The sequence below is a fragment of the Lactuca virosa genome, chromosome 4 (assembly GCF_052849685.1).
Source record: "Lactuca virosa cultivar CGN04683 chromosome 4, Lactuca_virosa_CGN04683_v6, whole genome shotgun sequence".
Lineage (NCBI taxonomy): Eukaryota > Viridiplantae > Streptophyta > Magnoliopsida > Asterales > Asteraceae > Lactuca > Lactuca virosa.
This window is the reverse complement of record NC_136429.1, coordinates 409,613,432-409,635,670: the sequence shown is the minus strand read 5'-3', so window position 1 is coordinate 409,635,670 and position 22,239 is coordinate 409,613,432. Positions and strand designations below refer to the sequence as shown.

General features: G+C 35.9%; 1 protein-coding gene across 1 annotated transcript; it reads right to left on the bottom strand.

Annotated features, from left to right (window-relative positions):
* Positions 1–13,323: 13,323 nt before the first annotated feature.
* On the bottom strand, positions 13,324–21,329 carry LOC145106525 (uncharacterized). Its single transcript, XM_079043481.1, has 5 exons — positions 21,304–21,329; positions 20,238–20,412; positions 19,535–19,563; positions 13,739–13,795; positions 13,324–13,517 (listed from the first exon to the last, which is right to left on the bottom strand). The coding sequence occupies exons 1-5, from the start codon at positions 21,327–21,329 to the stop codon at positions 13,487–13,489; spliced, it is 318 nt and encodes a 105-aa protein (XP_078899607.1). The 3' UTR covers positions 13,324–13,486.
* Between the last annotated feature and the right edge of the window lie 910 nt (positions 21,330–22,239).

Here is a 22,239-nt window from a genome sequence, read left to right as displayed (position 1 = left end):
ATTCTGTCGAAAGTAGACATAATGATGACGATATGATAAGTCTTGATCAAAATGATGAATTTCACGAAATAAATGATAATCTTTCTGTTGCAGGATCTGAAAATGAAGAGATGTACGAAGATGCACCTTTAGAATTTGATCCGACATATCCACTATTAGAGAAATGGACAAAGACTCATCCGACAGATCAAGTCATTGGGAATCCTAAAGCTGGAGTGTTAACAAGAGCTCAAATTCGTGCAAAGAATGAGGTATTAAATACTCATCAAGAATTTTGCATGTTCAATATTTTCATATCTAAAATTGAACCAAAGACAGTTAAGGTTGCAATGGAACACTCAGATTGGGTTGTTGCAATGCAATATGAACTGGCTGAATTCGAAAGAAACAAGGTTTGGAGATTAATTCCTAAACCTGAAAATGTTTCGATTGTCGGGTTAAAATGGATTTTCAAAAACAAAACCGACAAAGATGGAAATATTGTACGAAATAAAGCACGATTAGTCGTAAAAGGATATTCGCAACAAGAAGGTATTGATTATGAAGAAACCTTTGCCCCTATTGCAAGACTTGAGGCTGTTCGAATATTTTTAGCTTTTACAGCTCATAAGGATTTCGACGTCTATCAATTGGATTTGAAATGTGCTTTTCTCAATGGAGAACTCGAAGAAACTGTTTACGTTGAACAACCTCCAGGTTTCATAAATGAAATGCATCCTAATCATGTATACATTTTAGATAAAGTTGTATATGGGTTAAAACAAGCACCAAGAGCATGGTATGCAACTCTTACCAGTTTCTTAAAACAGTCGAAATTTAAACAAGGATCAGTTGACCCCACGTTATTTCGAAAGAAAGTTGGGAATCATCTAATGCTTGTTCAAATTTATGTCGATGATATTATTTTTGGCTCTACTGACCTTGCTTTATCTAATGAATTCGAAAATTTGATGAAAAGCCAATTTGAAATAAGAATGATGGGTAAAATCAATAATTTTCTTGGCTTAAACATTTATCAAAGCAGAGAAGGCATTTTCATCAATCAGGAAAAATATAGAAGGAATTTTCTTCAAAAATTTCGATTGACAAATAGCACGAAGTTAAGAGTACCAATGGCAGTTGGCACAATGCTATTACCTTCGTTAGAAACGCCTGCGGTTGATCTTACCTTATACAGGAGCATGATAGGTTCATTGCTTTATCTTACTTCAAGTAGACCTGATATCATGTTTTCTGTATGTAATTGTGCTAGGTATCAAGCAAATCCACGAGAACCTCATTTAACTGCTGTGAAGAATATCTTTCGTTATCTCAAGGGAACGATTTCGTTAGGCTTGTGGTATCCTTCGAAAACAGGATTTTTTATTCAGGCATTTTCAGATGCATATCTAGGAGGGTGTACTTTGGATCGAAAAAGCACAAGTGGTGGTTGTCAATTTTTGGATGGAAAGTTAGTGAGTTGGCAGTCGAAGAAGCAGACGTGTGTTTCGATTTCCACTGCTGAAGTTGAATATGTTGCAGCCGCTGCTTGTACTTCACAAATTATTTGGATCCAGAGTCAGTTGCGAGATTATGCTGTGAATATGAAAAAGATTTCATTGTACTGTGACTCACAAAGTTGCGAGATTACGCATTTGTCATAATCCAGTACAACATTCGAAAACAAAACATATTGCTCTTCGTTATCATTTTATCAAAGATCATGTAGAAGATGGCAACATTGAAGTCCATTTTGTAAAAACAACTGATCAGCTTGCTGATATTTTTACAAAAGCTTTGGATGAAAAATCATTTGTTCAAATTTTGACAGGTTGGGAATGATCGAAGCGAGTTCAGTTCCAGGAATGATTTCGAATGTATAACAAAGGAGTGCTATACAAATGTGTCGATTCAGAGGCAATAATACTTATTCAGCGGTTACTATTCATAGTCAACGCTTTGACACGCTTCGAATTCGACAATGTGCATATTGGTTATGTGGTACAAAGTTTCGTTAGTTTGTCAAATTTTCATAAGGTTGTCAAATTTTCGTCAGTTTACAAATTTTCGTATGTTTGTAAAAATGTTTTTCGTAAGTTTGTATCTTAGCTTTATTTTCGAAAAATCAAAAACTGCAAAAAGATTTTATTTTTGTTTTATTGTTTTATTTTCGAAAAATCAAAAATTCCAAAAAGATTTTCTTTTGTTCATTGTTTTCTTTTTCGAAAAATTCACAAAAACACAAAAATATTTTCTTTCGGTTAGAAAAATCAAAAATATCAAAAAGATTTTTGTTATTTTCTTTGTTTTTTCTTTGTGCAGATTACACGAAAGTTTTTCAAGGGTCATGCTTGCGTTTCTATGGGAAGGTACAATTTCGACAACTATGTACTAGTTAGATTGTCCCTAGAAGCATGTTGCAGCATGTCGACCCAAGCCTCTGTAGACTCAATGTGTGTTTACGAAAGCCTTAATGAAATTTTTCATACGAAAATTTCTTCCCAAGTCAGGCTTATATTCACATTAGTCAATTGAGCTACCTTACTCTTCTCACATGGGTTAAGAGTTTTCTGTTTGGTCCAAAAATAATAGAGGTACAATTCGTTTCTCAAAACCAATCTTTTTCATCACAAAGTTCTAACACATTTCACACACAATGACATATGTCCGAGAGGTCATTGATCAAACCAATCATGACTTAGGCATGTCAAAAATCTGTGTTAATGATCTTAAATCATGAGACCGTGATGGAAGTGAAACCCAATCATTCAAACCCTTATAAGGAATTGACGGGGAACCAAGTTCCAGTTTTCACGAAACATTTGTTTCAGTACCACTTTTCGAAACTCCAAATCATATTCATTTCTTATGTGTGGTCTTGATCAAACTATCGAAGCCCACGATGTTTGTTACCCAACAGGATCCGGTATAAATTTCTTTTATGAATATGATTTCTGTGTGAGTTTCAATTGAATTCCAAGTCACTTGCAAAATAATTCAAAGCATACTTGTCACTGACTACACTGGTCAAACAGGTAATTTCGGTTACACTTACTCACCTTATGTTTAGGATGATATGTACCGAAATTGTAAACCACCCATGAAGCCTTACAAAAGAAGCCCTTCGATACTTCTCTATAAGTATTCGATTGAAATTCACGGGAACATACACAAGCAGTTGATTATCTCTCTTGATAATTAACGAAGCAACCTTTGCCCGGGGTTTATCTGCTTTTGTGTTGAAAATCTGTTTTTCGACATCACAGTTCCATATTTTCGTTAATTTGCTTCTTATCTTATCTTTGACACATTGCACTCATGAAATCCTCGAGGCTCTGAGTACTACCAACTCAGGCTAATGATTTCGAAAGTCTAGCAAATGACTTCGTCTCTAAACCCAAAGACGAAAGAGCTTTACCTCCATCCGAAGGTTGGTGACGGTTACTATTCTATGGGGTGACACGAACAGACTGTCTGATGAGACGTTTTGTATTCAGTTCGGCTTTCAAGGCTATGTGACAGTTATTTTTTGACGCATGGCAACTTTATCGGCAGACTAGTGCGACTTTCAAGGTGCCACGTCAGATCTCAGTTAATGCTTATCCCTCGTGAAATTCAAATTCCAGGGTTACATATAAAAGGGGATTCAAGGGTTCTTTGTCCGTTTACGCTCACAAAAGAAAAATTCCCAAATTCTCTCTGTTCTTCAAATCTTCAAAACCCTAATCATGGCTGGTGTTGATTCTGCTTCCCACACAACTGAAGACATCACTTCTCAACCAATTATGAAGATTCAAAGCACGGATTATCAAGTTGAAGGGGATGTTTCTCTGTATCCTGAAGAGTTGAAGATGTTAATCGTCACATTGAAGAGTTCTGTTCTTTTAAAGGCAATGTTCAACTCGTTTGCTGTTCCTCTTTCCTGGCTTTCACAAGTAGGATCCAGTGCTACTTACAGCAAATCTATGGATATCATTACTTTTCAACTGGTGAATGACAAGAAAATACGATTGTCCAAGAAGATCTTTTGTCAGATTCTTGATATCCCTAATTCTCCATTATATACTGATCTTTCTTATGCTCAAGTTATTCATATGTTTAATGAGATGGGTCATCAACCCCCACCCACCAAGATCAGTGATTTCAAGAATTCAGGTCTTCCAACTGTTTGGAATTTACTGTTCAGAATCTTTCTACGCTGCTTGACTGGTCGCAGTGTTGGATTGGATAAAGGTCGAATGGAGGTTTATGTGATGGTAGCATGATTGTACTATGATCTTTCTGTAGATTACTCTACACAGTTGTGGAAGGAATTTCAGAAGAGTGTTGAAAACACGAATGTTGTCCAAGGCATTTCGTGTGCAAGGTACTGGAGTTTGATCCTTGGTTATTTTTATGACAAAGAAGGGATTAAGGTGCCTGCTGATGAAGAGAAAGATGAGTTCATGAAGTATCACTTCCTAAAGGAAGTTTCTGATGATGCTGAGGTGTTCACACACATTGCCAGGATCCCTGATGCAATGTTGAAGAGGGTTGAGCCAACAAATTCAGTGTTGGTTGAGTATTTGAAGACAATCAACCCTGACGATGAAACTGGAAGGTTATTGTCTAAAGAAGATGCTGGTCCTTCGAAGAAACCAAAATGTTCGAAGAAGGATATAAAGGCTACTCCTGAGAAGCCTGTGCACGAATCCAAGCAAAAGAAGTCACCACAGAAACAGACAAAACCAGAAGAACAAGTTTCGATTGTTGTGATCGAGCCTGTGGAACCTGTAACTGATGATCATGTCAAGGAAACCATTCCATCCAAGTCTGGTGTTTTTCGAAGACTAAATCAGATAGCTCGTGGTCCATGAAAGTCTAAAGATGGATCTTCTCGATTTTCTCCTTCAAATGTTCGTAAACCACAAATTACTCATCAAGGGGTACTTATTCGTGAGGTTCCAGCTCCTGTTTCGCCTTCATCAAAGAAACGAAGAGCTGAAGACGTGGCTAAACATATTTCGAAGAAGAAGAAAAAGTAACGAAAGTTGGTTATACAAGAGGAGTCGTCCAAAGAGGAGATAGTTCCTGAGACACCCAAAACTATTCTTCCTAAATTAACTCCTGAGAAGACTGAGGTCATACCACCCGAAGTTTCGTTAACCGAGTCAATCTTTGAGGAGGTTCGAACTTCAGACATCACTACAAACGTATCTGATACAGATGTAAATGTCAATATAGGTGAAGGAGTTTCGATTACTGAGCCTCCATTGTCCACACAAGGTACTTCTATTTTTTCTCAAGTGGATACTACTGTCTCTTTGCCACCCTACAACATTTCTGTTTCGAACATCACACACTCACCTACATTTGAGCATGTGATTAAGAATCCGTTTACAACACTTTTCTCATCTCAATCCACTGATCCACCCAAAGAAGTTGGTGAAACGGAAACTGACACAGATGAAGGAGGTTTTGGGGGAACTTTCGAAGATCTGAAATTTAATGACTAGGAAGAGAATTTTCCAGACCATATGTTGATGTCAATGAAGCAATTCAAGATTCTGAATAAAAAGTTAAATTCGATTATTCAGTCTCAAGCTGACATGGGAGGAAGTCAGTCCGTCTCCAGTTCCGAAATAGATGGCATGCTGAAAACTGTTGAGGCAAGAATGCTTAATAAATGTTCTGGCTTGGTTTCTGAATCTGAATCTCGATTAATGGAGAAGATAGATCAAAATGATAAGTCTAATGAATTACGAATGAAGTCTCAATCTTTGAATTTTATGGGTGAAGTTCAAGATTTACGAAGGGTAGCTAAAGAAAGACATGTCCTGTTTGTTAAAGATGTGAAACAAGTGCACGAAGATGTCAACTTAAAGCTTCAAGAACTTCGTGAAGACATGGTAAAAGAGATTGTTGTTGTTCAGAAAGATTATGCATCTCTCAATCAAAAGATGGATATCATTTGTGATGCTGTCACAAAATTCGTGAAATTGTACGAAAGTTTGAGTCCTCAAATTACTCAACTTTCTACAAATGACAGTCAGAGTTTCGTGGAGGTTATCACTTTACTGAAGGAGTTGAAAGACTTATCTGTTAAGCCTGTTTCATCTTCGATCATAACTCCCGAATTCCTATCTCAGAAGTTTACATAATTCGAAGCTGTCTTGCATAAGCAGTTGGCCCCTTTGTCCAGAATCTCGAATCTTCTACCAACAGATGCCCCACCTGTTAGCACAGGGGTGCAAGGGGGAGAAAAGAAAGTTGATGATGCGAAAGTTAGTGGGGTTTCGCATGAAGAAGTGAAAACGGTCGGCAAAGTCTTTTCATCAAAGGTTCTAACAACAAAACCAATACTTTCGTCTGCTGGGCTAGTTACTTCGACAGTGGTTACTGTAATACCAATTACAAAGCCAATTTCGAAAGGAATTGTTATTGGTTCATCTGCTGGAAGTGGTAGTAGTTCGAAGCCAAAGGAAAATGTTGATGGTTCTTCAATCAAAGATAAAGGAAAAACGATATTGATCGAAAAATCGAAGGAAGAGAAGAAAGCTGAAGTAGAGGCTGAGGTTGAAAAGTTACGAATAGTGCAAAGCATAATGCGACTTTGTGCAAGTGATCCACCTGGAATGAACAAGGGCGATCCTGCTAAGCATTACAACTATGAAACGATTGAATCAAAAGTTGCATATAATCGTATGTATGCTTTTGAGAAGAAGCCGAAGCAAAGCTATGTTGTTGCCAACTCAGACATGAATCAACTGGATTTCCCTATAAATGAGATGATGTTCATCACGGCTCAGTACAAAATTGCTGAGAAGTTTGACAATGATGAGGAGTATACCTACATGAAAATCAGGTTTCATGCTGTTCTTGGGAAACTTCCAGAGGAAATATGGTCACTCATGAAGATAAAGAAGGTGATCAGCATAAAGAGAGATGTTTTATTCGAGAATATGATGCATAATCATCGCTTCTTTGTTTCAAGAGCGAATGGTCAAGTTTGTGATTTCTCAATAGCAGATTTTCCATTGATGAACTTGTATGATCTTACACAAGTTGCATTGCTGTTGAAAGATAAAGATGCTTCTTATCTTCGAGAAACTGATTCTGAAGTTTTTCGTCTTGGGCTTTCTCACATCAAGATATTCATATACAACTACTATGAGTGTTTAGCTCTTACTGATGTGGAGTTAGCTACTACGAAGGGAATGGAAGTGAAAGTTCCAATGGATCCGAAGACTCAGGCTGAGTTGAAGAAGTTTGCAGATGGGGAGATCTGCTTAAAGCCATTTGGAATGGTCTTCGCAGGAAAGGACAAGAATGGGAAGGCGAAAAGGTTTTTGTTCGAGACCAACGAAATTGAAAGATATACAACATCCCAGTATACGAACTTTATTGTTCGTGTGAATAATTGTTCGAAAAATAATGTTGGTGACAAGAAGGAGCTGAAGAAGATTATTTCGTGGTACACTGAAATCCGAAGGGTAATGCTGTATGCTATATAAATTCTCTTGAACTGAAGAAGGTCGACATTATTACAAAGGGGGTGAATGTAAGGGTCGAAGACCTGATTGTAATATGTCGAAGTCATAAGTTTATTTTACAAGGCACATTTGTAACGAAGTGTACTGTTCAGTCCTTGTAATTTTTTGTGTGCTTTCATGTTTCCTATAAATAGGACATTACTTAGAGTTAGATAAGAGTCTTGTACGAACTTGTCTAGTTTTCTCTCTGTAATCTTTGAAAGCATAATAGAGTTGAATCAAGATCATATTTACATAGCGTGTTCAATTTCGTATTTGTTACTCTGATTTGTTACATTCTCGATTCATCATATCATCAATCTTGTGATGCTTAATATGCATTTTTATGAGGAGTTGGCTATTGACGTGGTCTTGAACTCCTTACCAAGTTGTCATGATCAGTTTATTCTAACTTATCATTTGAAAAACAGTGAGACCACCTTGGCTCAATTGCACAACCTCATGCAGACAGCTAAAGCAAGCATGAAGGGAAAAAGTATTGCTTCCACTCCTGCTAGTGCTCCCGTTCTGGCCATTGGTCAAGGGAAAGGGAATAAGAGGAAAGGTCCTCCAAAGCAAAACTGGAAGGGAAAGTCTCATGCTGGGTCGTCAAGCAATGGACCCAAAGGTAAATCCAGTTTTGATGCTCCTCTTATCTCTGATCCCAAAGAGGCCACTTGCATTGGAAACGAAGCTGCCCAAAGAATCTGCAAGATATTAAAGATGGCAAGGTGAAGCCAACTTCTGCAGATATATACACTATTTTATCTAATAACTCACCGTCTTCTCGTTCTTGGGTCCTTGGAAACAACTTGAGAGTTCTTGGAGGGACCTTGAGAGTGTAAGAAAGAGACTTTAAGATGAAATGTGGGTGGGGGATGGCTCTTCTTGGCCGTAAATAAGAGAGGAGAAGGAGGAGAGTGGGGTGGTTTGCATGGGGAAGTGGCAAGGTAAGCTCTTTTGATTATTTAATTAGGGTTAAAGTTTTTTATTACAAAAATTCAAGGTATGGCTCTTTGATTATTATATATAAAGATGATCATGATGATGTTGGGGAAAGATGGGATGGTTGGGAGAGAGGAGGCAAGATTTGTCTCTAGTTAGTTTTTATAAAAATTCCTAGTCTCTTTTATAAATCTTGGTGTTTTTATAAAAATGTAGCAAAAGGTGTTGTGAAATTGTGAAATTTGTAAGCTATAGTAACTAATAATAATTTTAATTAATAATAATAATAATAATAATAATAATAATAATAATAATAATAATAAAACCTTATAATTTAACTGGTTTTCCAATCCGTTATATAAAAATATGAGCGTTAAAACGAGGTAAACTTCCGTTTTCTCGGTATATGACATTTTTTCGGAAAAATAATCGGAGTATAAAATTAAATACTAGGTCATATTACGTGCTATAAAGTGTGTTTCGATACTTTATAATTATTGTTTATGGCATGTTGTAGTGCGTTTAGAGCCGATACCCGGTGTACATTTATCGTTTTCTGCGACCGAATCGTCGTAACTTTTGAATGTGAGCTCCGTTGTAGACGTTTTATATGTCTATGGATTCGTAAACACAAATACATCGTGTTATGAATATTAATTACATTAAATCAATATTTGTGTGATTTATCGAATTTCTACGTTACTATAGTCTATTATTCGTAATTAAAGCGTTTACTCGATAATTGATTTAAAATGACGTATGTAGTATTATAATATCCAATAATACATTAGGAAGGTTATGAAAATTACATTTCACCATTTTAACCTAAGTTATGCTTCAACAAACTTTTGTTGACCAAAGTTGACGGGTGTCACAGCGTCTTTTGTAACGGCCTCAGTTTTGACCATGCAACAGTCTGAGGGATCACATTCTGTTGCCGGGTACCAAACAAACCGCTCACCGGAAATGTCTCAAGAATCCATATCTGAATGTTAGCAAACAAATAAATAAAAAATAGTTAGAGTGTTAGCAAACAAAAAATAATAATAATATTTTCATCATATACTTACCTTAAAAGCGTATAAAACCACTGTAGGGTGTATGTCAATTTTTGAGGTCCGTTCTATTTCGGTTCGTTTGGATGTATAAGCTTGTCAACCTTATTGAATACAGTAAAAAGTTGTTTGTACAATTGATCCCAAATTATAACCCCCCCCCCCATGGATATCTGCAACATAAAAAATTAGTAATTAAATTTCTAAAAAATATTAGTAACGATAAGTAATTATAATCAATGATTATAAAATAGACGACATTATACCCGTTGAATTCATCAAGGTTGGATAGCAAAGCGAAATACTCTTCTGTAACATGATGTTTACCCAACCACCTATTGGAACCCTTCTCTAACAGGTATAGAAGACATACACAGACTGCATCCTCGTCCGATCACTCATTAAGGGAATGTTTAAACACATCCATAACATGGTGTAATTTGACCGTGACATTTGTTGGGATTATAGGAAAGGCACGGGAACGGCAGGCGCCACCGAATGCAGAAGCAGGAAAATAGTCACCAAACCGGAAGCCGGCGATGAGATAAAAAATTTCTTCTCGAAAAACAGCTCGTAACCCCCAATCTCAAAAACCATTTCCTCTACTTGGCTTAGGGGGTCGGTGACAACTTCGTGTCAAAAGACGCAATGTAGAAGCAAATGATCCCCATCTACATTAGGAATGTTTAACCACCTCCCAAAACATGTATTCTAGAACATAGTCTCGCATTCATGTCTGTTTCTGAATGTCGTAAGAATTTCCCCACCGATTTTGGGTTTACACGAGAGTCTAACTGATGCATCAAAAACCATGTTGTGCTATACAAATAAAAAAGGTGTTATCACTTCATTCTAAAATAGAAATGCCCAATATTCCGGATCAGTTCCGAACCTGTTCTTCATGTTGCGGACGAGTTCATTGTGTTCCGGAACAGTTCTTCGCGTTCCGGAGGCTTCCAAAATGAAAATTTAAGATTCAGAACACGAATCTTCGATGTAAATCAACAATACCTAAACATATAAACTACTTTTCTGTTGGTCCTACAACAATGACATCTTTAATTTAAGCTCCACGTTTTCAGTTCATTCCGAGGTGGTCTACGAATTCCGGAACATTAAGTAACAGTAGAAAAATAGGAACCTTAAACAAAGAAAGAGAAAACGAAAAACGTACCCGTAAAATAACGGGGTCGTAGTGCTTGTCTTCCATATCAGAAATCAGTGTCGATGTGTATCAGAGATGGGAGTTGCGTGTTGGAATCGAGTTGGAATGTCGTAATCGAGTCGAAACGTTGGAATCGAGTCGGAACGTCGGAATCGAGTCTGAACATCGAAATCGAAATGCGCGTTTCCGGAATGAAATCGCCGCCTCAAATTATATTCCGAATTTTGAAATTCAAAATCCCGATCCGAAACATATACGGAATGAAATCGCCGCCTCAAATTATATTCCGGATCCAATGAAATGGATCGGGCCACCCGAAAAATAATCCAGAATTCGTTCCGAAACGACCCATTCCGAAATACATGGTTGTTTTGCAAAAAAAAAAAGTTATATATAAAAAATATCCCAAAAAATGGTTAGATTACTCAATTTCCCTTGAATCAATTTTCAATTATTAATAATGTATTTATTTATGATATTCATTATAATAATTTTTTATTTAAGCTAAGACAAAAATAATAAGTAATCATCATATAATGATTATGCGCTCCATCTTCATCTTAATAGGGTTGTGCTATAAGTACCCCCTATCCAATTTTACTCCCCTAATATCAATCTAATCAACCTTTTTAATTTTGATTTGACATTTTTTTTGCCCTTTTTGTTTTTTTTGTTGTTTTTTCTTTTATTATTATTATTATTATTATTATTATTATTATAAATTTCGATAATCATATAAATCTGGACATCGTTTTAAAATTCGGACAAAATTATAAATTCGGACGACATTATAAAATTCGAACGACTATATAAAATGGAACAAAAGTAAAGTTTGCTTTAATTCCGCATAGCACACCACAAAAATTTAATACTGAACCAATTAATATATCCGTAATAAATAAAGACAAACTTTGCTTTTATTTCGTTTTATGTAGTGGTTCAAATTTTATTATGTCGTTCAAATTTATAACAACGTCCGAACTTTAAGATTTCATCCGAATTTTAAAATGTTGTCCAGATTTTATAGGGTTGTCGAAATTTATAATAATAATAATAATAATAATAAAAAAAAAAAAAAAAAAAAAAGAATTAAAAACAAAAAAAAAACAAAATAGAGAAAAAACAAAATAAAAACAACAAAAGACAAGAAAATCATGTCAATGAGGATGGAATTGGAAAAGAAGGGGTACTTATAGAAAAGAAGGGGTACTTATAGAAAACCCTTCTTAATATCTATTCATCCTAAGCTAATTATTTTTATTAACTTTTCTCATTATTTTTTCATAATCTAATCATTTCATTAACTTTATTATTTATTTGTTACATTATTATTTATTTATTTTATTACAAATAAATAAATAAATTACAATAATGATTTGTTTTAGTATTAAATAAATAAATTACAAAAAACACCGTCATCAACTTTATTATTTTATTAGATAATAATATGATATTATAAATAAATAAATCACAATAATTATTAGTTTTAGTATTAAATTAATTACAATAATTATTACTATGATATAAATATAGAATACAATGCAGTTGGGTATAATATAATAAAATTAAAAAATTGAATAAATATAATTTTCCATTATACGGGAAAACATTTTGTAATTTACTATTTATTATATTTAAATTTGTAAATTTCATATAATATGATCATTCTATATATATAAATTGTTATTCAGCTTATAAATTTTTTTAAAACAAAACGTTTATCTAATAATAAGGTTAATGTAATGTGATTCAAAGAACTCCGTCATTATATATATATATATATATATATATATATATATATATATATATATATATATATATATATATATATATATATATATACTAGGCAATTCTACAGGCCGTCCTTAGTTGTTCTCGATCTGTTCCCGATCACATATGAAGGTTATGATTACGTGAAAGTAACGTTTTTTCAGTCGATAAAGGAAAGTTAGCGAGGATTGGTTTATTGAGTTTTAGGAAGAAAACTTCCTACTATAACCCGCAACCAAAAGAATTAAATTTACAACAATACCTTTGAAGGGTTAATATGGAAAAAGAATAAAAGGTGGGAGGCCATTTGAGATTGCTAGATACCAGCAGGTGTCCTTCAGAGGTAGGCAAGGGGAGGTCATTGGTGTTTTAGAGAGAAAGATGAAGAAGAGGCGGTTGGAGATGTTTAACGTTTAACGGATAACTGACTTTTATAATTAATTTTGTAGTTACAACAATAAATGGAGCTGAATGTAACATTATATTTGTCAATTGAAAACTTTTAATTTAGAAATAGTTTAATACTAACAAGAAACAAAAGCATACTACAGATTAGGATCTGTAGTATACTTTTTTTTTTTTTTTTTTTTTTTTTTTTTTTTTTTTTTTTTCCTATTTTGGTCCAATGGCTACAAATTAATCTAGCAAATGAGTAAAAACAATTTATGAATAATTAAAATTATTAAATATTGTTAATCATTTACCACCCAGTGTAACTTATATGGTTTCATTGATATTATATTTTAGGCAGTTGATCAATAAAAGATGTCTTATAAAACTATTACCAAAAACGATCATTCAGAAATATCTACTCCTTAAATTATCAAATATTCCATCAATTAGGGATTAAATTGGAAACTCCATACTAATATATCAAAAACATCATATAGTTTCCACAATTGACATGTGTCACTCAATTTACTGGTAAAGAAATTCATAATTCTTGTTATTTAACAAAGTCAATTAGTACATGAGGTTTGAGTTACCTCCATAGTGTAAGATAATAAGATTCAATCTGCAATTTACTTCCAGCTAAAATTATTTTCACATAATACCCACTTTTAAGTTTCATCGTCACGAGGTTTGGTATAGCTGTAAAAATAAGAAACGCAAAACAAAAACCTTAATTCTTTAAACTTCTTACATCTTGATTAGAGCAACGAGTGCAAAAAGAATGTAAAATTCCAAAAGCAATTAAGATGAATGAAAGGTTGCTTTTCAAAGAGTGGGAAAGATGTTCCAGGCCTAAAGTGGTCAAACGAAAATGGGACAGGGACTAAGAGTATGAACGTAGAGTAGGGAAGAGGAAGTACTTGAGTGCCCTCAACTTATTAGTAGAGAACATTATTCGCAGCTTCTTGAGCAATGTCCTGTAAGATTGGAAAGTGTGAAAATTGGTCAGATTAAACAGAAACAAACACCATTAAATCAGACAAATAAAAAAAAACAAACACCACCCTCAGATTTATTAACCTAGAAACTGTTGGAGTTGAAACACACTTTTATTCAGAACTAGAACAAAAGAGAAGAGCTTACACGCTCAATATTACAAGAAAAAGAAACAACCCTCTAATACTCACTATAAGTATTACACACTACACTCACTGTTTTGTGGTGTCTTACAACTGAGGTTAGAGCCTCTATTTATACTTAAACAAGCCTACAATTACTACTGCCACCATTTATTGTGTTCATTATGTGAACATACGAAGTTGCCATTTGAGTTCTTATTGTCAACAAAGGAGGGATTCATTTATCAACTAAAGAGGGTGGTACAGCTATTCATGGCAGGTTCACACCCAAGTAGGTTTACACTCACATTCTCCCCCTTAAACCTAACTTGGCTCGAGATTCGTCACTCCGATCATGTTTCGCATTTCACCATGTTTCACGTATGCTAAAGCCTTTGTAAAGATGTCCGCCCGTTGATCCTTCGAGTTGACATATTCCACTATAATTTGCCCACGTTCAACACATTCTCGTATGAAGTGATAACGAATGTCAATGTGTTTGCTTCGACCATGAAACACAGGATTTTTCATCAATGCGATTGCTGACTTGTTATCGACATATAAGGTGATAGGCATAATATGATGTCCCGTGAGCTCCTTCACGAGATGAGCAAGCCAAATGGCTTGACATGCTGCTGTTGTAGCTGCCATGAACTCGGCTTCACACGTGGACAAAGCAACAGTCTTTTGCTTTTGGGATTGCCAAGTTATCGCATTCCTTCCCAGATAGAAAATCATTCCACTTGTGCTCTTGCTATCAACAGGGTCACCTCCAAGATCACTATCGGTAAAACCAACCAAATCTTCAATTTCACGACCTCTTCCATAGTTGATTCCATAATCAACAGTTCCTTTTACGTATCGCAAGATGTGTTTCACAACTTGGAAATGCAAAGTGGTTGGTTCCTCCATGAAACGACTTGCAATTCCAACCGAAAATGACAGGTTTGGTCGAGTGTGAGTCAAGTACCTTAAACAACCTACCACTCGCCTATATTCAGTTGGATCAACTTTTTCACCATCTCCATCCTTCTTGACCTTCAACTTAGGTTCCATTGGTGACGTTGTCGGATTGCAATCTAGCAACCCAAATTGCTCTAAAATCTTCTTTGCATAACCCGTTTGTCGTAAAGATATTCCCCACTTCTTTTGCGAAACTTCGATTCCAAGGTAGTAAGAAAGTAATCCCAAGTCACTCATTTCGAATTCTTTCTTCATTTGTTCTTTGAATTCGACAACATCATTAGTGTTCGACCCGGTAATGATCAAGTCATCAACATAGACACCAACAATAAGAATTTTGTCTTTTGAGTTCCTTTTGTAAACAGCTGGGTCTTGTGAACTTTTTGTAAAACCAAGCCTATTAAGCTTTTATCCAAACGAATGTTCCAAGCTCGAGGAGCTTGTCGTAGACCATAAAGAGCTTTATGAAGCTTGAACACCTTATGACTGTTTGCTCTATCAACATAACCTTCTGGTTGGGTGACATAAACCTCCTCTTTGAGATCTCCATTGAGAAAAGCCGATTTGACATCGAGATGGTGGACAACCCACCCATGTTGAGCTGCTAAGGCAAGAATGAGCCTTACGGTGTCAAGTCGTGCTACCGGTGCAAAAACTTCATCAAAGTCGACTCCTTCCTTTTGTACAAATCCTTTTGCTATAAGTCGAGCTTTATGCTTCACCACTTTTCCCAAGTTGTCTTTCTTCACTTTAAACACCCATTTCAAACCGATTGCTTTGTGTCCGGGTGGCAAATCGGTAAGTTTCCATGTCTTGTTCTTCTCGATTGCATCCAACTCTGTTTGCATAGCCTCCTGCCATGCCTTAGAGGTTACCGCCTCTTTAAAATTCAAGGGTTGATCCGCTGCAATCATCAACAATTCTCCGGGTTCAAGGAACACATTTTCGGTTTCAGAATAAATATCGGTTAACGGACGCAATCCCCTTGGCCCAATCTCACTAGAAGGGCTTTCCATATGGGGCGAGGTTGAAGAAAACGGGGCTGAGACAGGAGTATTTGGAGCTGGTTCAGGCTCGTCAAATTCAGCATATGGTTGTCCAACTTGGATAACATCGATTCCTGGACTGTTTGGTTGTTCCAGATTGATTTCGAGGTCATTTTGAGGTGTTTCGAGGTGTATTTGGGGTTGTGGTTCAATTATGTTAAAGGTCTTAGGAGTCACCATCTCTTCTTCTTTGTTTTCGTACCAATTTCATTCTTCTTTTTCGTCAAAAACAACATCGCGACTAACTCGCAACTTTCGGTCTTGCGGATCATACAAACGGTTGCCTTTAGTTCCATCTTCCACACCTAAATACACCATCTTCTTACTTCGATCATGAAGCTTCTTCAGGTGACCACCTACAAGTTTAGCAAAAGCATCACAACCAAAAACTTTTAGATGTTCAAGGTTGGGCTTTTTGCCAAACCACGTTTCATAAGGCGTCTTGTCGGGAAGTACTTTTGTTGGCAGGCGGTTGAGAAGATAAACTGCATGTCTAACCGCTTCTCCCCAAAACTCTCCCGGAACATTTCTACCTTTGAGCAGACTTCTTGCCATGTCCATAACGGTCCGATTTCGCCTTTCTACAACTCTGTTCTGTTGAGGCGAATATGGTGTCGTAAGATGCCTTTGAATACCATTTTCTTCACAAAATAATGAGAATTCTTTTGAAGTGAACTCTCCCCCTCGGTCCGTTCGAAGTGTCTTTATTTTATAACCCGAATTCTTTTCAACCATCAACTTGAACCGTTTGAAAGCGCTCAAGGCTTGAGACTTCTCCGATAGCATGTAAACCCACATCCACCGGCTAAAATCGTCTACTAAAAGGAGAAAATATTTACTCCCTCCAACAGACGTAGGTGTGATCGGACCACATAAGTCCGCATGAACAAGTTGTAGAGGTTTTTGAGCCCGAAAAACTGCATGATCCGGGAAAGGAATTCGGGTTTGTTTGGAAAGAACGCACCCTTCACATACTTGGTTTGGGTGCTCAATCTTTGGGACTCCGATTGCCATATTCTTTTCGGACAACTTCTTTAAGGCGAGAAAGGTAACATGACCGAGTCTAGAATGCCATATCCAAGCTGGTTCATCTTTTGTTGCTAAAAGACAAGTCGGTCTACCGGTCCTTAAAGGAGTTTTATATAACCGGTTTGGGGATCGTTTAACTCTCAAAAGTAGAGTTTTGTTTCTGTCAAACAATGTCAGATCCGACCCATCCATTATGACCCGACTCCCTTCCTCCGTCATTTGTCCAAGACTAATAATATTGTTTTTTAGACTTGGAATGAAATATACCTCATTAAGGAGTCTTTGGTCGCCATTTTTGCTATCGAATAAAATCGACCCTTTTCCCAAAATAGCGACGGTCGAACCATCCCCAAATTTCACATGGCCCGTAACGTGCTCATCTAGTTCGCGAAACTTTGAGCGGTCTCCAGTCATGTGATTGCTAGCACCGTTGTCGAGATACCATACCTCAGACTCGACTCGACTTTCTCCCGATGCAAGAAGATTAACACAAATCTTCTCTCTTAGAGACACTTTTTTGTGTGCATATTCTTGTGAGGTTGCCATCATTAAAATAGGCTCTTCTTCATTGACTTGAGTGAGGTTTGCCTCCTCACCTCGATTCTTGTTTGGACACTCCGAAGCATAATGACCAAATTGTTCACAAGTAAAGCATTTGACTTTACTTTTATCCTTTCGAGAAGGATTATGGTCATTCCGATTTGTATTGTACTCGCGACCACCTCCTTGGCCACGTCCACGACCTCGGCCTCGTCCCCGGCCTCGGTTACCATGTCCTCCTCGTCCTCTTGAAGTGTTTGACGAGTTTCTCTCGCCAGTTTGCTTCAAACGAGATGCCCACTCGGCATGTGTAAGCAATAGAGTAGGTCCTTCTTCTTTTTCTCCATAGCTTCGAAGTCTCTCTTCATGGGTCTTAAGACGACCCACAACTTCTTCCACCGTCATATTCTTCAAATCTCCGAATTGCTCGATCGATGTTACGATTTGTATAAATCGTATCGGTACGGCTCGCAAAAACTTCTTCACAACCGTAATTTCTTCAATCTTTTCACCTAGAGATCGAATACCGGTTACGATAGTATTCAATCTCACGGAAAAATCATCTACCGATTCACTGTCTTTCATCCGGATCACCTCGAAGTCACTTCTCAAGGTTTGAGCTTTAGCCTCCTTGACCCGATCGGCTCCCATGTGCATCATCTTGAGCGTTTCCCATGCTTCTTTAGCTGTGTCCTTCTCAGCTAACATCAGAAGTACGTCCTCTGGAATTGCTTGATAAATAGCCGCAAGAGCCATCCGATCTTTACGTTCGTCCGTTTCTGCATTTTTAATTACATCCCATACTCCTTGTGCTTGTAAATTCACTCGCATTTTTATGGCCCACACCGCGTAGTTCATCTTCGTGAGCATTGGATAGTGTAACGTAACGCTACCGTCTTTCCCGGTCCTTTGAAAACTTTCAACTCCGGCTTGAGAAGATGACGAGGTTGGTGTAGTCATTCTTGGCATATACTTGGGCATACACGAGTAAGAATATATATATATATATATATATATATATATATATATATATATATATATATATATATATATATATATATTTTGAAGTATGGGGACCAATATGAACTTTTCAGAAGTGCAGGGGGCAAACAGAACTTTTACAGAAGTAAAACAGGGGCTAAATTGAAATTTTTCTGAAAAACGGGACCAAAATTGCAATTTTTCTGAAAAACAGGGGCCAAATTGCACTTTCCGGAAGAACAGGGGCTAAACTGCAATTTCCAGAACTTTGGTCAGCTGCTGACGTCACTGCTGATGTCACTGCTACAGTGCTTGCTACAGTGTCGTCTTCTCCTGCGAACCCTGGTTTTTCCGGCGACTTTTCCGGCAGATTTGACCAACTTTGACCGGTGATTTGGAGGCCTTCCGGTGGTCAAAAAATTTAAAAAAAAATATATTTTCGGAATCCTCAGAACGAGACCTTTCCAACGGTGTACTCCGAAATTGTTTTTGAGACAAAAATTTTCGACCAAAAAACAGAGAATGCTTCCCCCGGAGCTTAACCAAGCTCTGATACCAATTGTTGGGGTTGAAACACACTTTTATTCAGAACTAGAACAAAAGAGAAGAGCTTACACGCTCAATATTACAAGAAAAAGAAACAACCCTCTAATACTCACTCTAAGTATTACACACTACACTCACTGTTTTGTGGTGTCTTACAACTGAGGTTAGAGCCTCTATTTATACTTAAACAAGCCTATAATTACTACTGCCACCATTTATTGTGTTCATTATGTGAACATACGAAGTTGCCATTTGAGTTCTTATTGTCAACAAAGGAGGGATTCATTTGTCAACTAAAGAGGGTGGTACAGCTACTCATGGCAGGTTCACACCCAAGTAGGTTTACACTCACATTAACAGATTATATCTGTAAGCCGTTAGAAAATGAAAGCGGAGACACCAATTTTTCAGATGGCAACACCCATGGCGGTAAGTGGTTGGAGGAAAAAGAAAGAAGGGTTACAGAGAAAGGAAAAGGAACAAGAAACAATACCTTACATTACTGAAACCATCAAAGCTTACCTGAAACCAAGGCTACAGAGAGGTTAGGACTTCAAAAATAACAAGATATATAAAATGATTCCAGGTTCAGAGGTGAGAGGAAATAGAGACGGGAATTCAAAGTGAGATAGAGGATGAGAGGTCAGAATAAGCTGGGACGATTCGATTACATTTTGATTAAACCTTTAAATCCTTCGCCATTAATCTGAAGCCTATTCCAAGAAGAAATATCCAAAATCAATTGCATATGGAAAAAATATGACAACGTAATCCTTTTATAGAGAGAGAGAAAAGAGGAAGAATATAGTCGGACACAGATTGATAAATTAAAAAGAATGATCTTTCTTGAATGAAGGTAATGGACAGATATGGCGGTGGTAGAATAATAGAGAGGGCAGATGGAGATGGCGGAGGTTAACAGGTGGCCTAATAGGTAGAAGCGGTGATAGCAAAGTCTTGGAGTGACTGTCGTGGGGTGTGTGTTCTACGGTAGAAATAGAACCGACGCATAAAACCCTAATGCTCATGAATGACTCGATTGCTTCTTCATTAAGTGCTGCCATGGACGGAGCAAACGTAACAACAAAATCGTATCAAAAATTAGGGTTTTGATGTGGTCAAATCCTTGAAAGAGAAAAAAATGCATGAAAGAGTTAAGAGGAAACACAATAATTTGGTAAAGAAAATAAACTGACCTGGTAATATTGAGAAGCGATGGATGAAAAGGGGAAGATATCAACAACGGGGAACAATAAACCAGATGAAAGTAAGGATACAAAATCTATAAATTCTGGATATGTGGAGGAAAGCAGATCGACTGGGAGTCGGAGAGGGTTGATGAAGATGGTGGAGAGATTAATGGTGGTAATTCTAAAGGCACAAATTCAATTCGAAATACACGAATGAGTTGATTGAATGATATATGTCATTCACTAAACTTAGCCATTTTTAATATATTATATTAAATTTGTCTCATAAACTAATAGATTATATTAAATTTGTCATGCAAATTCATGAAATGTTAATCTTCGATTTACATTAAATATCCTTACATTTATATTTGATTTTCAAATCAAACCTTATATATATATATATATATATATATATATATATATATATATATATATATATATTATCACAATTCTTTTATTAATAGAAAATTTCAATTGAAAAAAAAGAACTAAAATGGATGGCAGATTCTTTAAAAAAAAATAGAGATCTAAATAACTATAAATAATAAAACATAAACTTGATTTTATTAATTATCAGATATTATAACTGTAGAATTATTAATTATTGTATTTTGCAAACGAAGAAATGTAGAAATTCAATCAAAAGCATAAAAAATTTCTTATCCAGCAGACCATGATGATCTGTTATAATGCCAAAGTGGCTAAATAGTATGCATTAAATATGCTCCTTATGAATCAACTTTCACATAATGATCATCTCCAACAAGAACAATAATAACAACTCTATGAGTTGAGATGTCTTGAGGACCAAGCCAAAGTGGAAAACATGTTGAACCATCTTTGCTTGAGATGTCTTGGAGGTTCTCGGAACGAGTACATGATGTGCCTATCCGATATGAGTTTTTCTGAAAAGTTTCTTCTGCAAGGAGCGGCGCCTACGAGCAGTTTTGTGAGTAGCAGGTTCACAAACCGAAGTTGTTGACGGCGTGATTAAGTTTAGTAACATTCTTGCTAAACTTAACTTAACATGTCTTGATTGTTTTTCGTAATAAGCATTAAACATATTTACCTCAACATCACAACCCAAATCGCCATCTTTACATTATAATAAATCAAGTTTTTTCTAAAATCGTCTAAATGAAGCGGTACACAATGAGCTTTTTTTTCACAAATATATCTTGTTTATATTTGTCCATTTATAAAATTAAAGAATATGAATTCTATTTTTTATATTAATTTTAACTAAGCCTAAAAAAGTAAAATATGATGATGCTAAAAATTCTCTTTGGATGATAGAAACTGTATATTAATGAACATGAATGGAATTTTTTTTCATCAATTTTAACAAAGCCTAACAGATAAAATAAGATTTATGATGGTGTTTTAACGACTGATTAATGTGCGTTGCTAATACGATAAAACATTTTACAAAGATATATATATATATATATATATATATATATATATATATATATATATATATATATATATATATATATCAAAACTCAAATTTATTAGAAAAAAAAGGTCACTCTTTATTTGGAATTTTAACGAGATCTTAACGAGGAGTTCATTATTAAGAACATAAATATATATATTTTTATCTATATATTTCAAATCAATAATTAATTATTAGAGTGTAATAAAAATTAGAAAAAAAAGGGTATCTTTTCAAACTTACATCTAAGTTGAAGGGAGTAAAATAAAAAAACATAAAGGAAATTGAAAATCCTCATTCAAAGTGACGGAAGATGATGGGACGGGGAGTTTGTTGTTCCCAAAGCTCAATTACACGATTTTATTCGTGTATATAGGAGCACCCCAAAAATATAGTATCCATCTAAGGCAGATGATAGATGAAGCGGTACATTGGGAATGAAGAAAAAAGATAGTGGAGAGCAGATGTCTTTCTCTCCTACCGCTTGGAGTGACAGGTATTAGCAGACCAGATCCGACCCGATTGGAATTTGGATTCACGAAATGGATTCATGGAGATGAGGTGTCA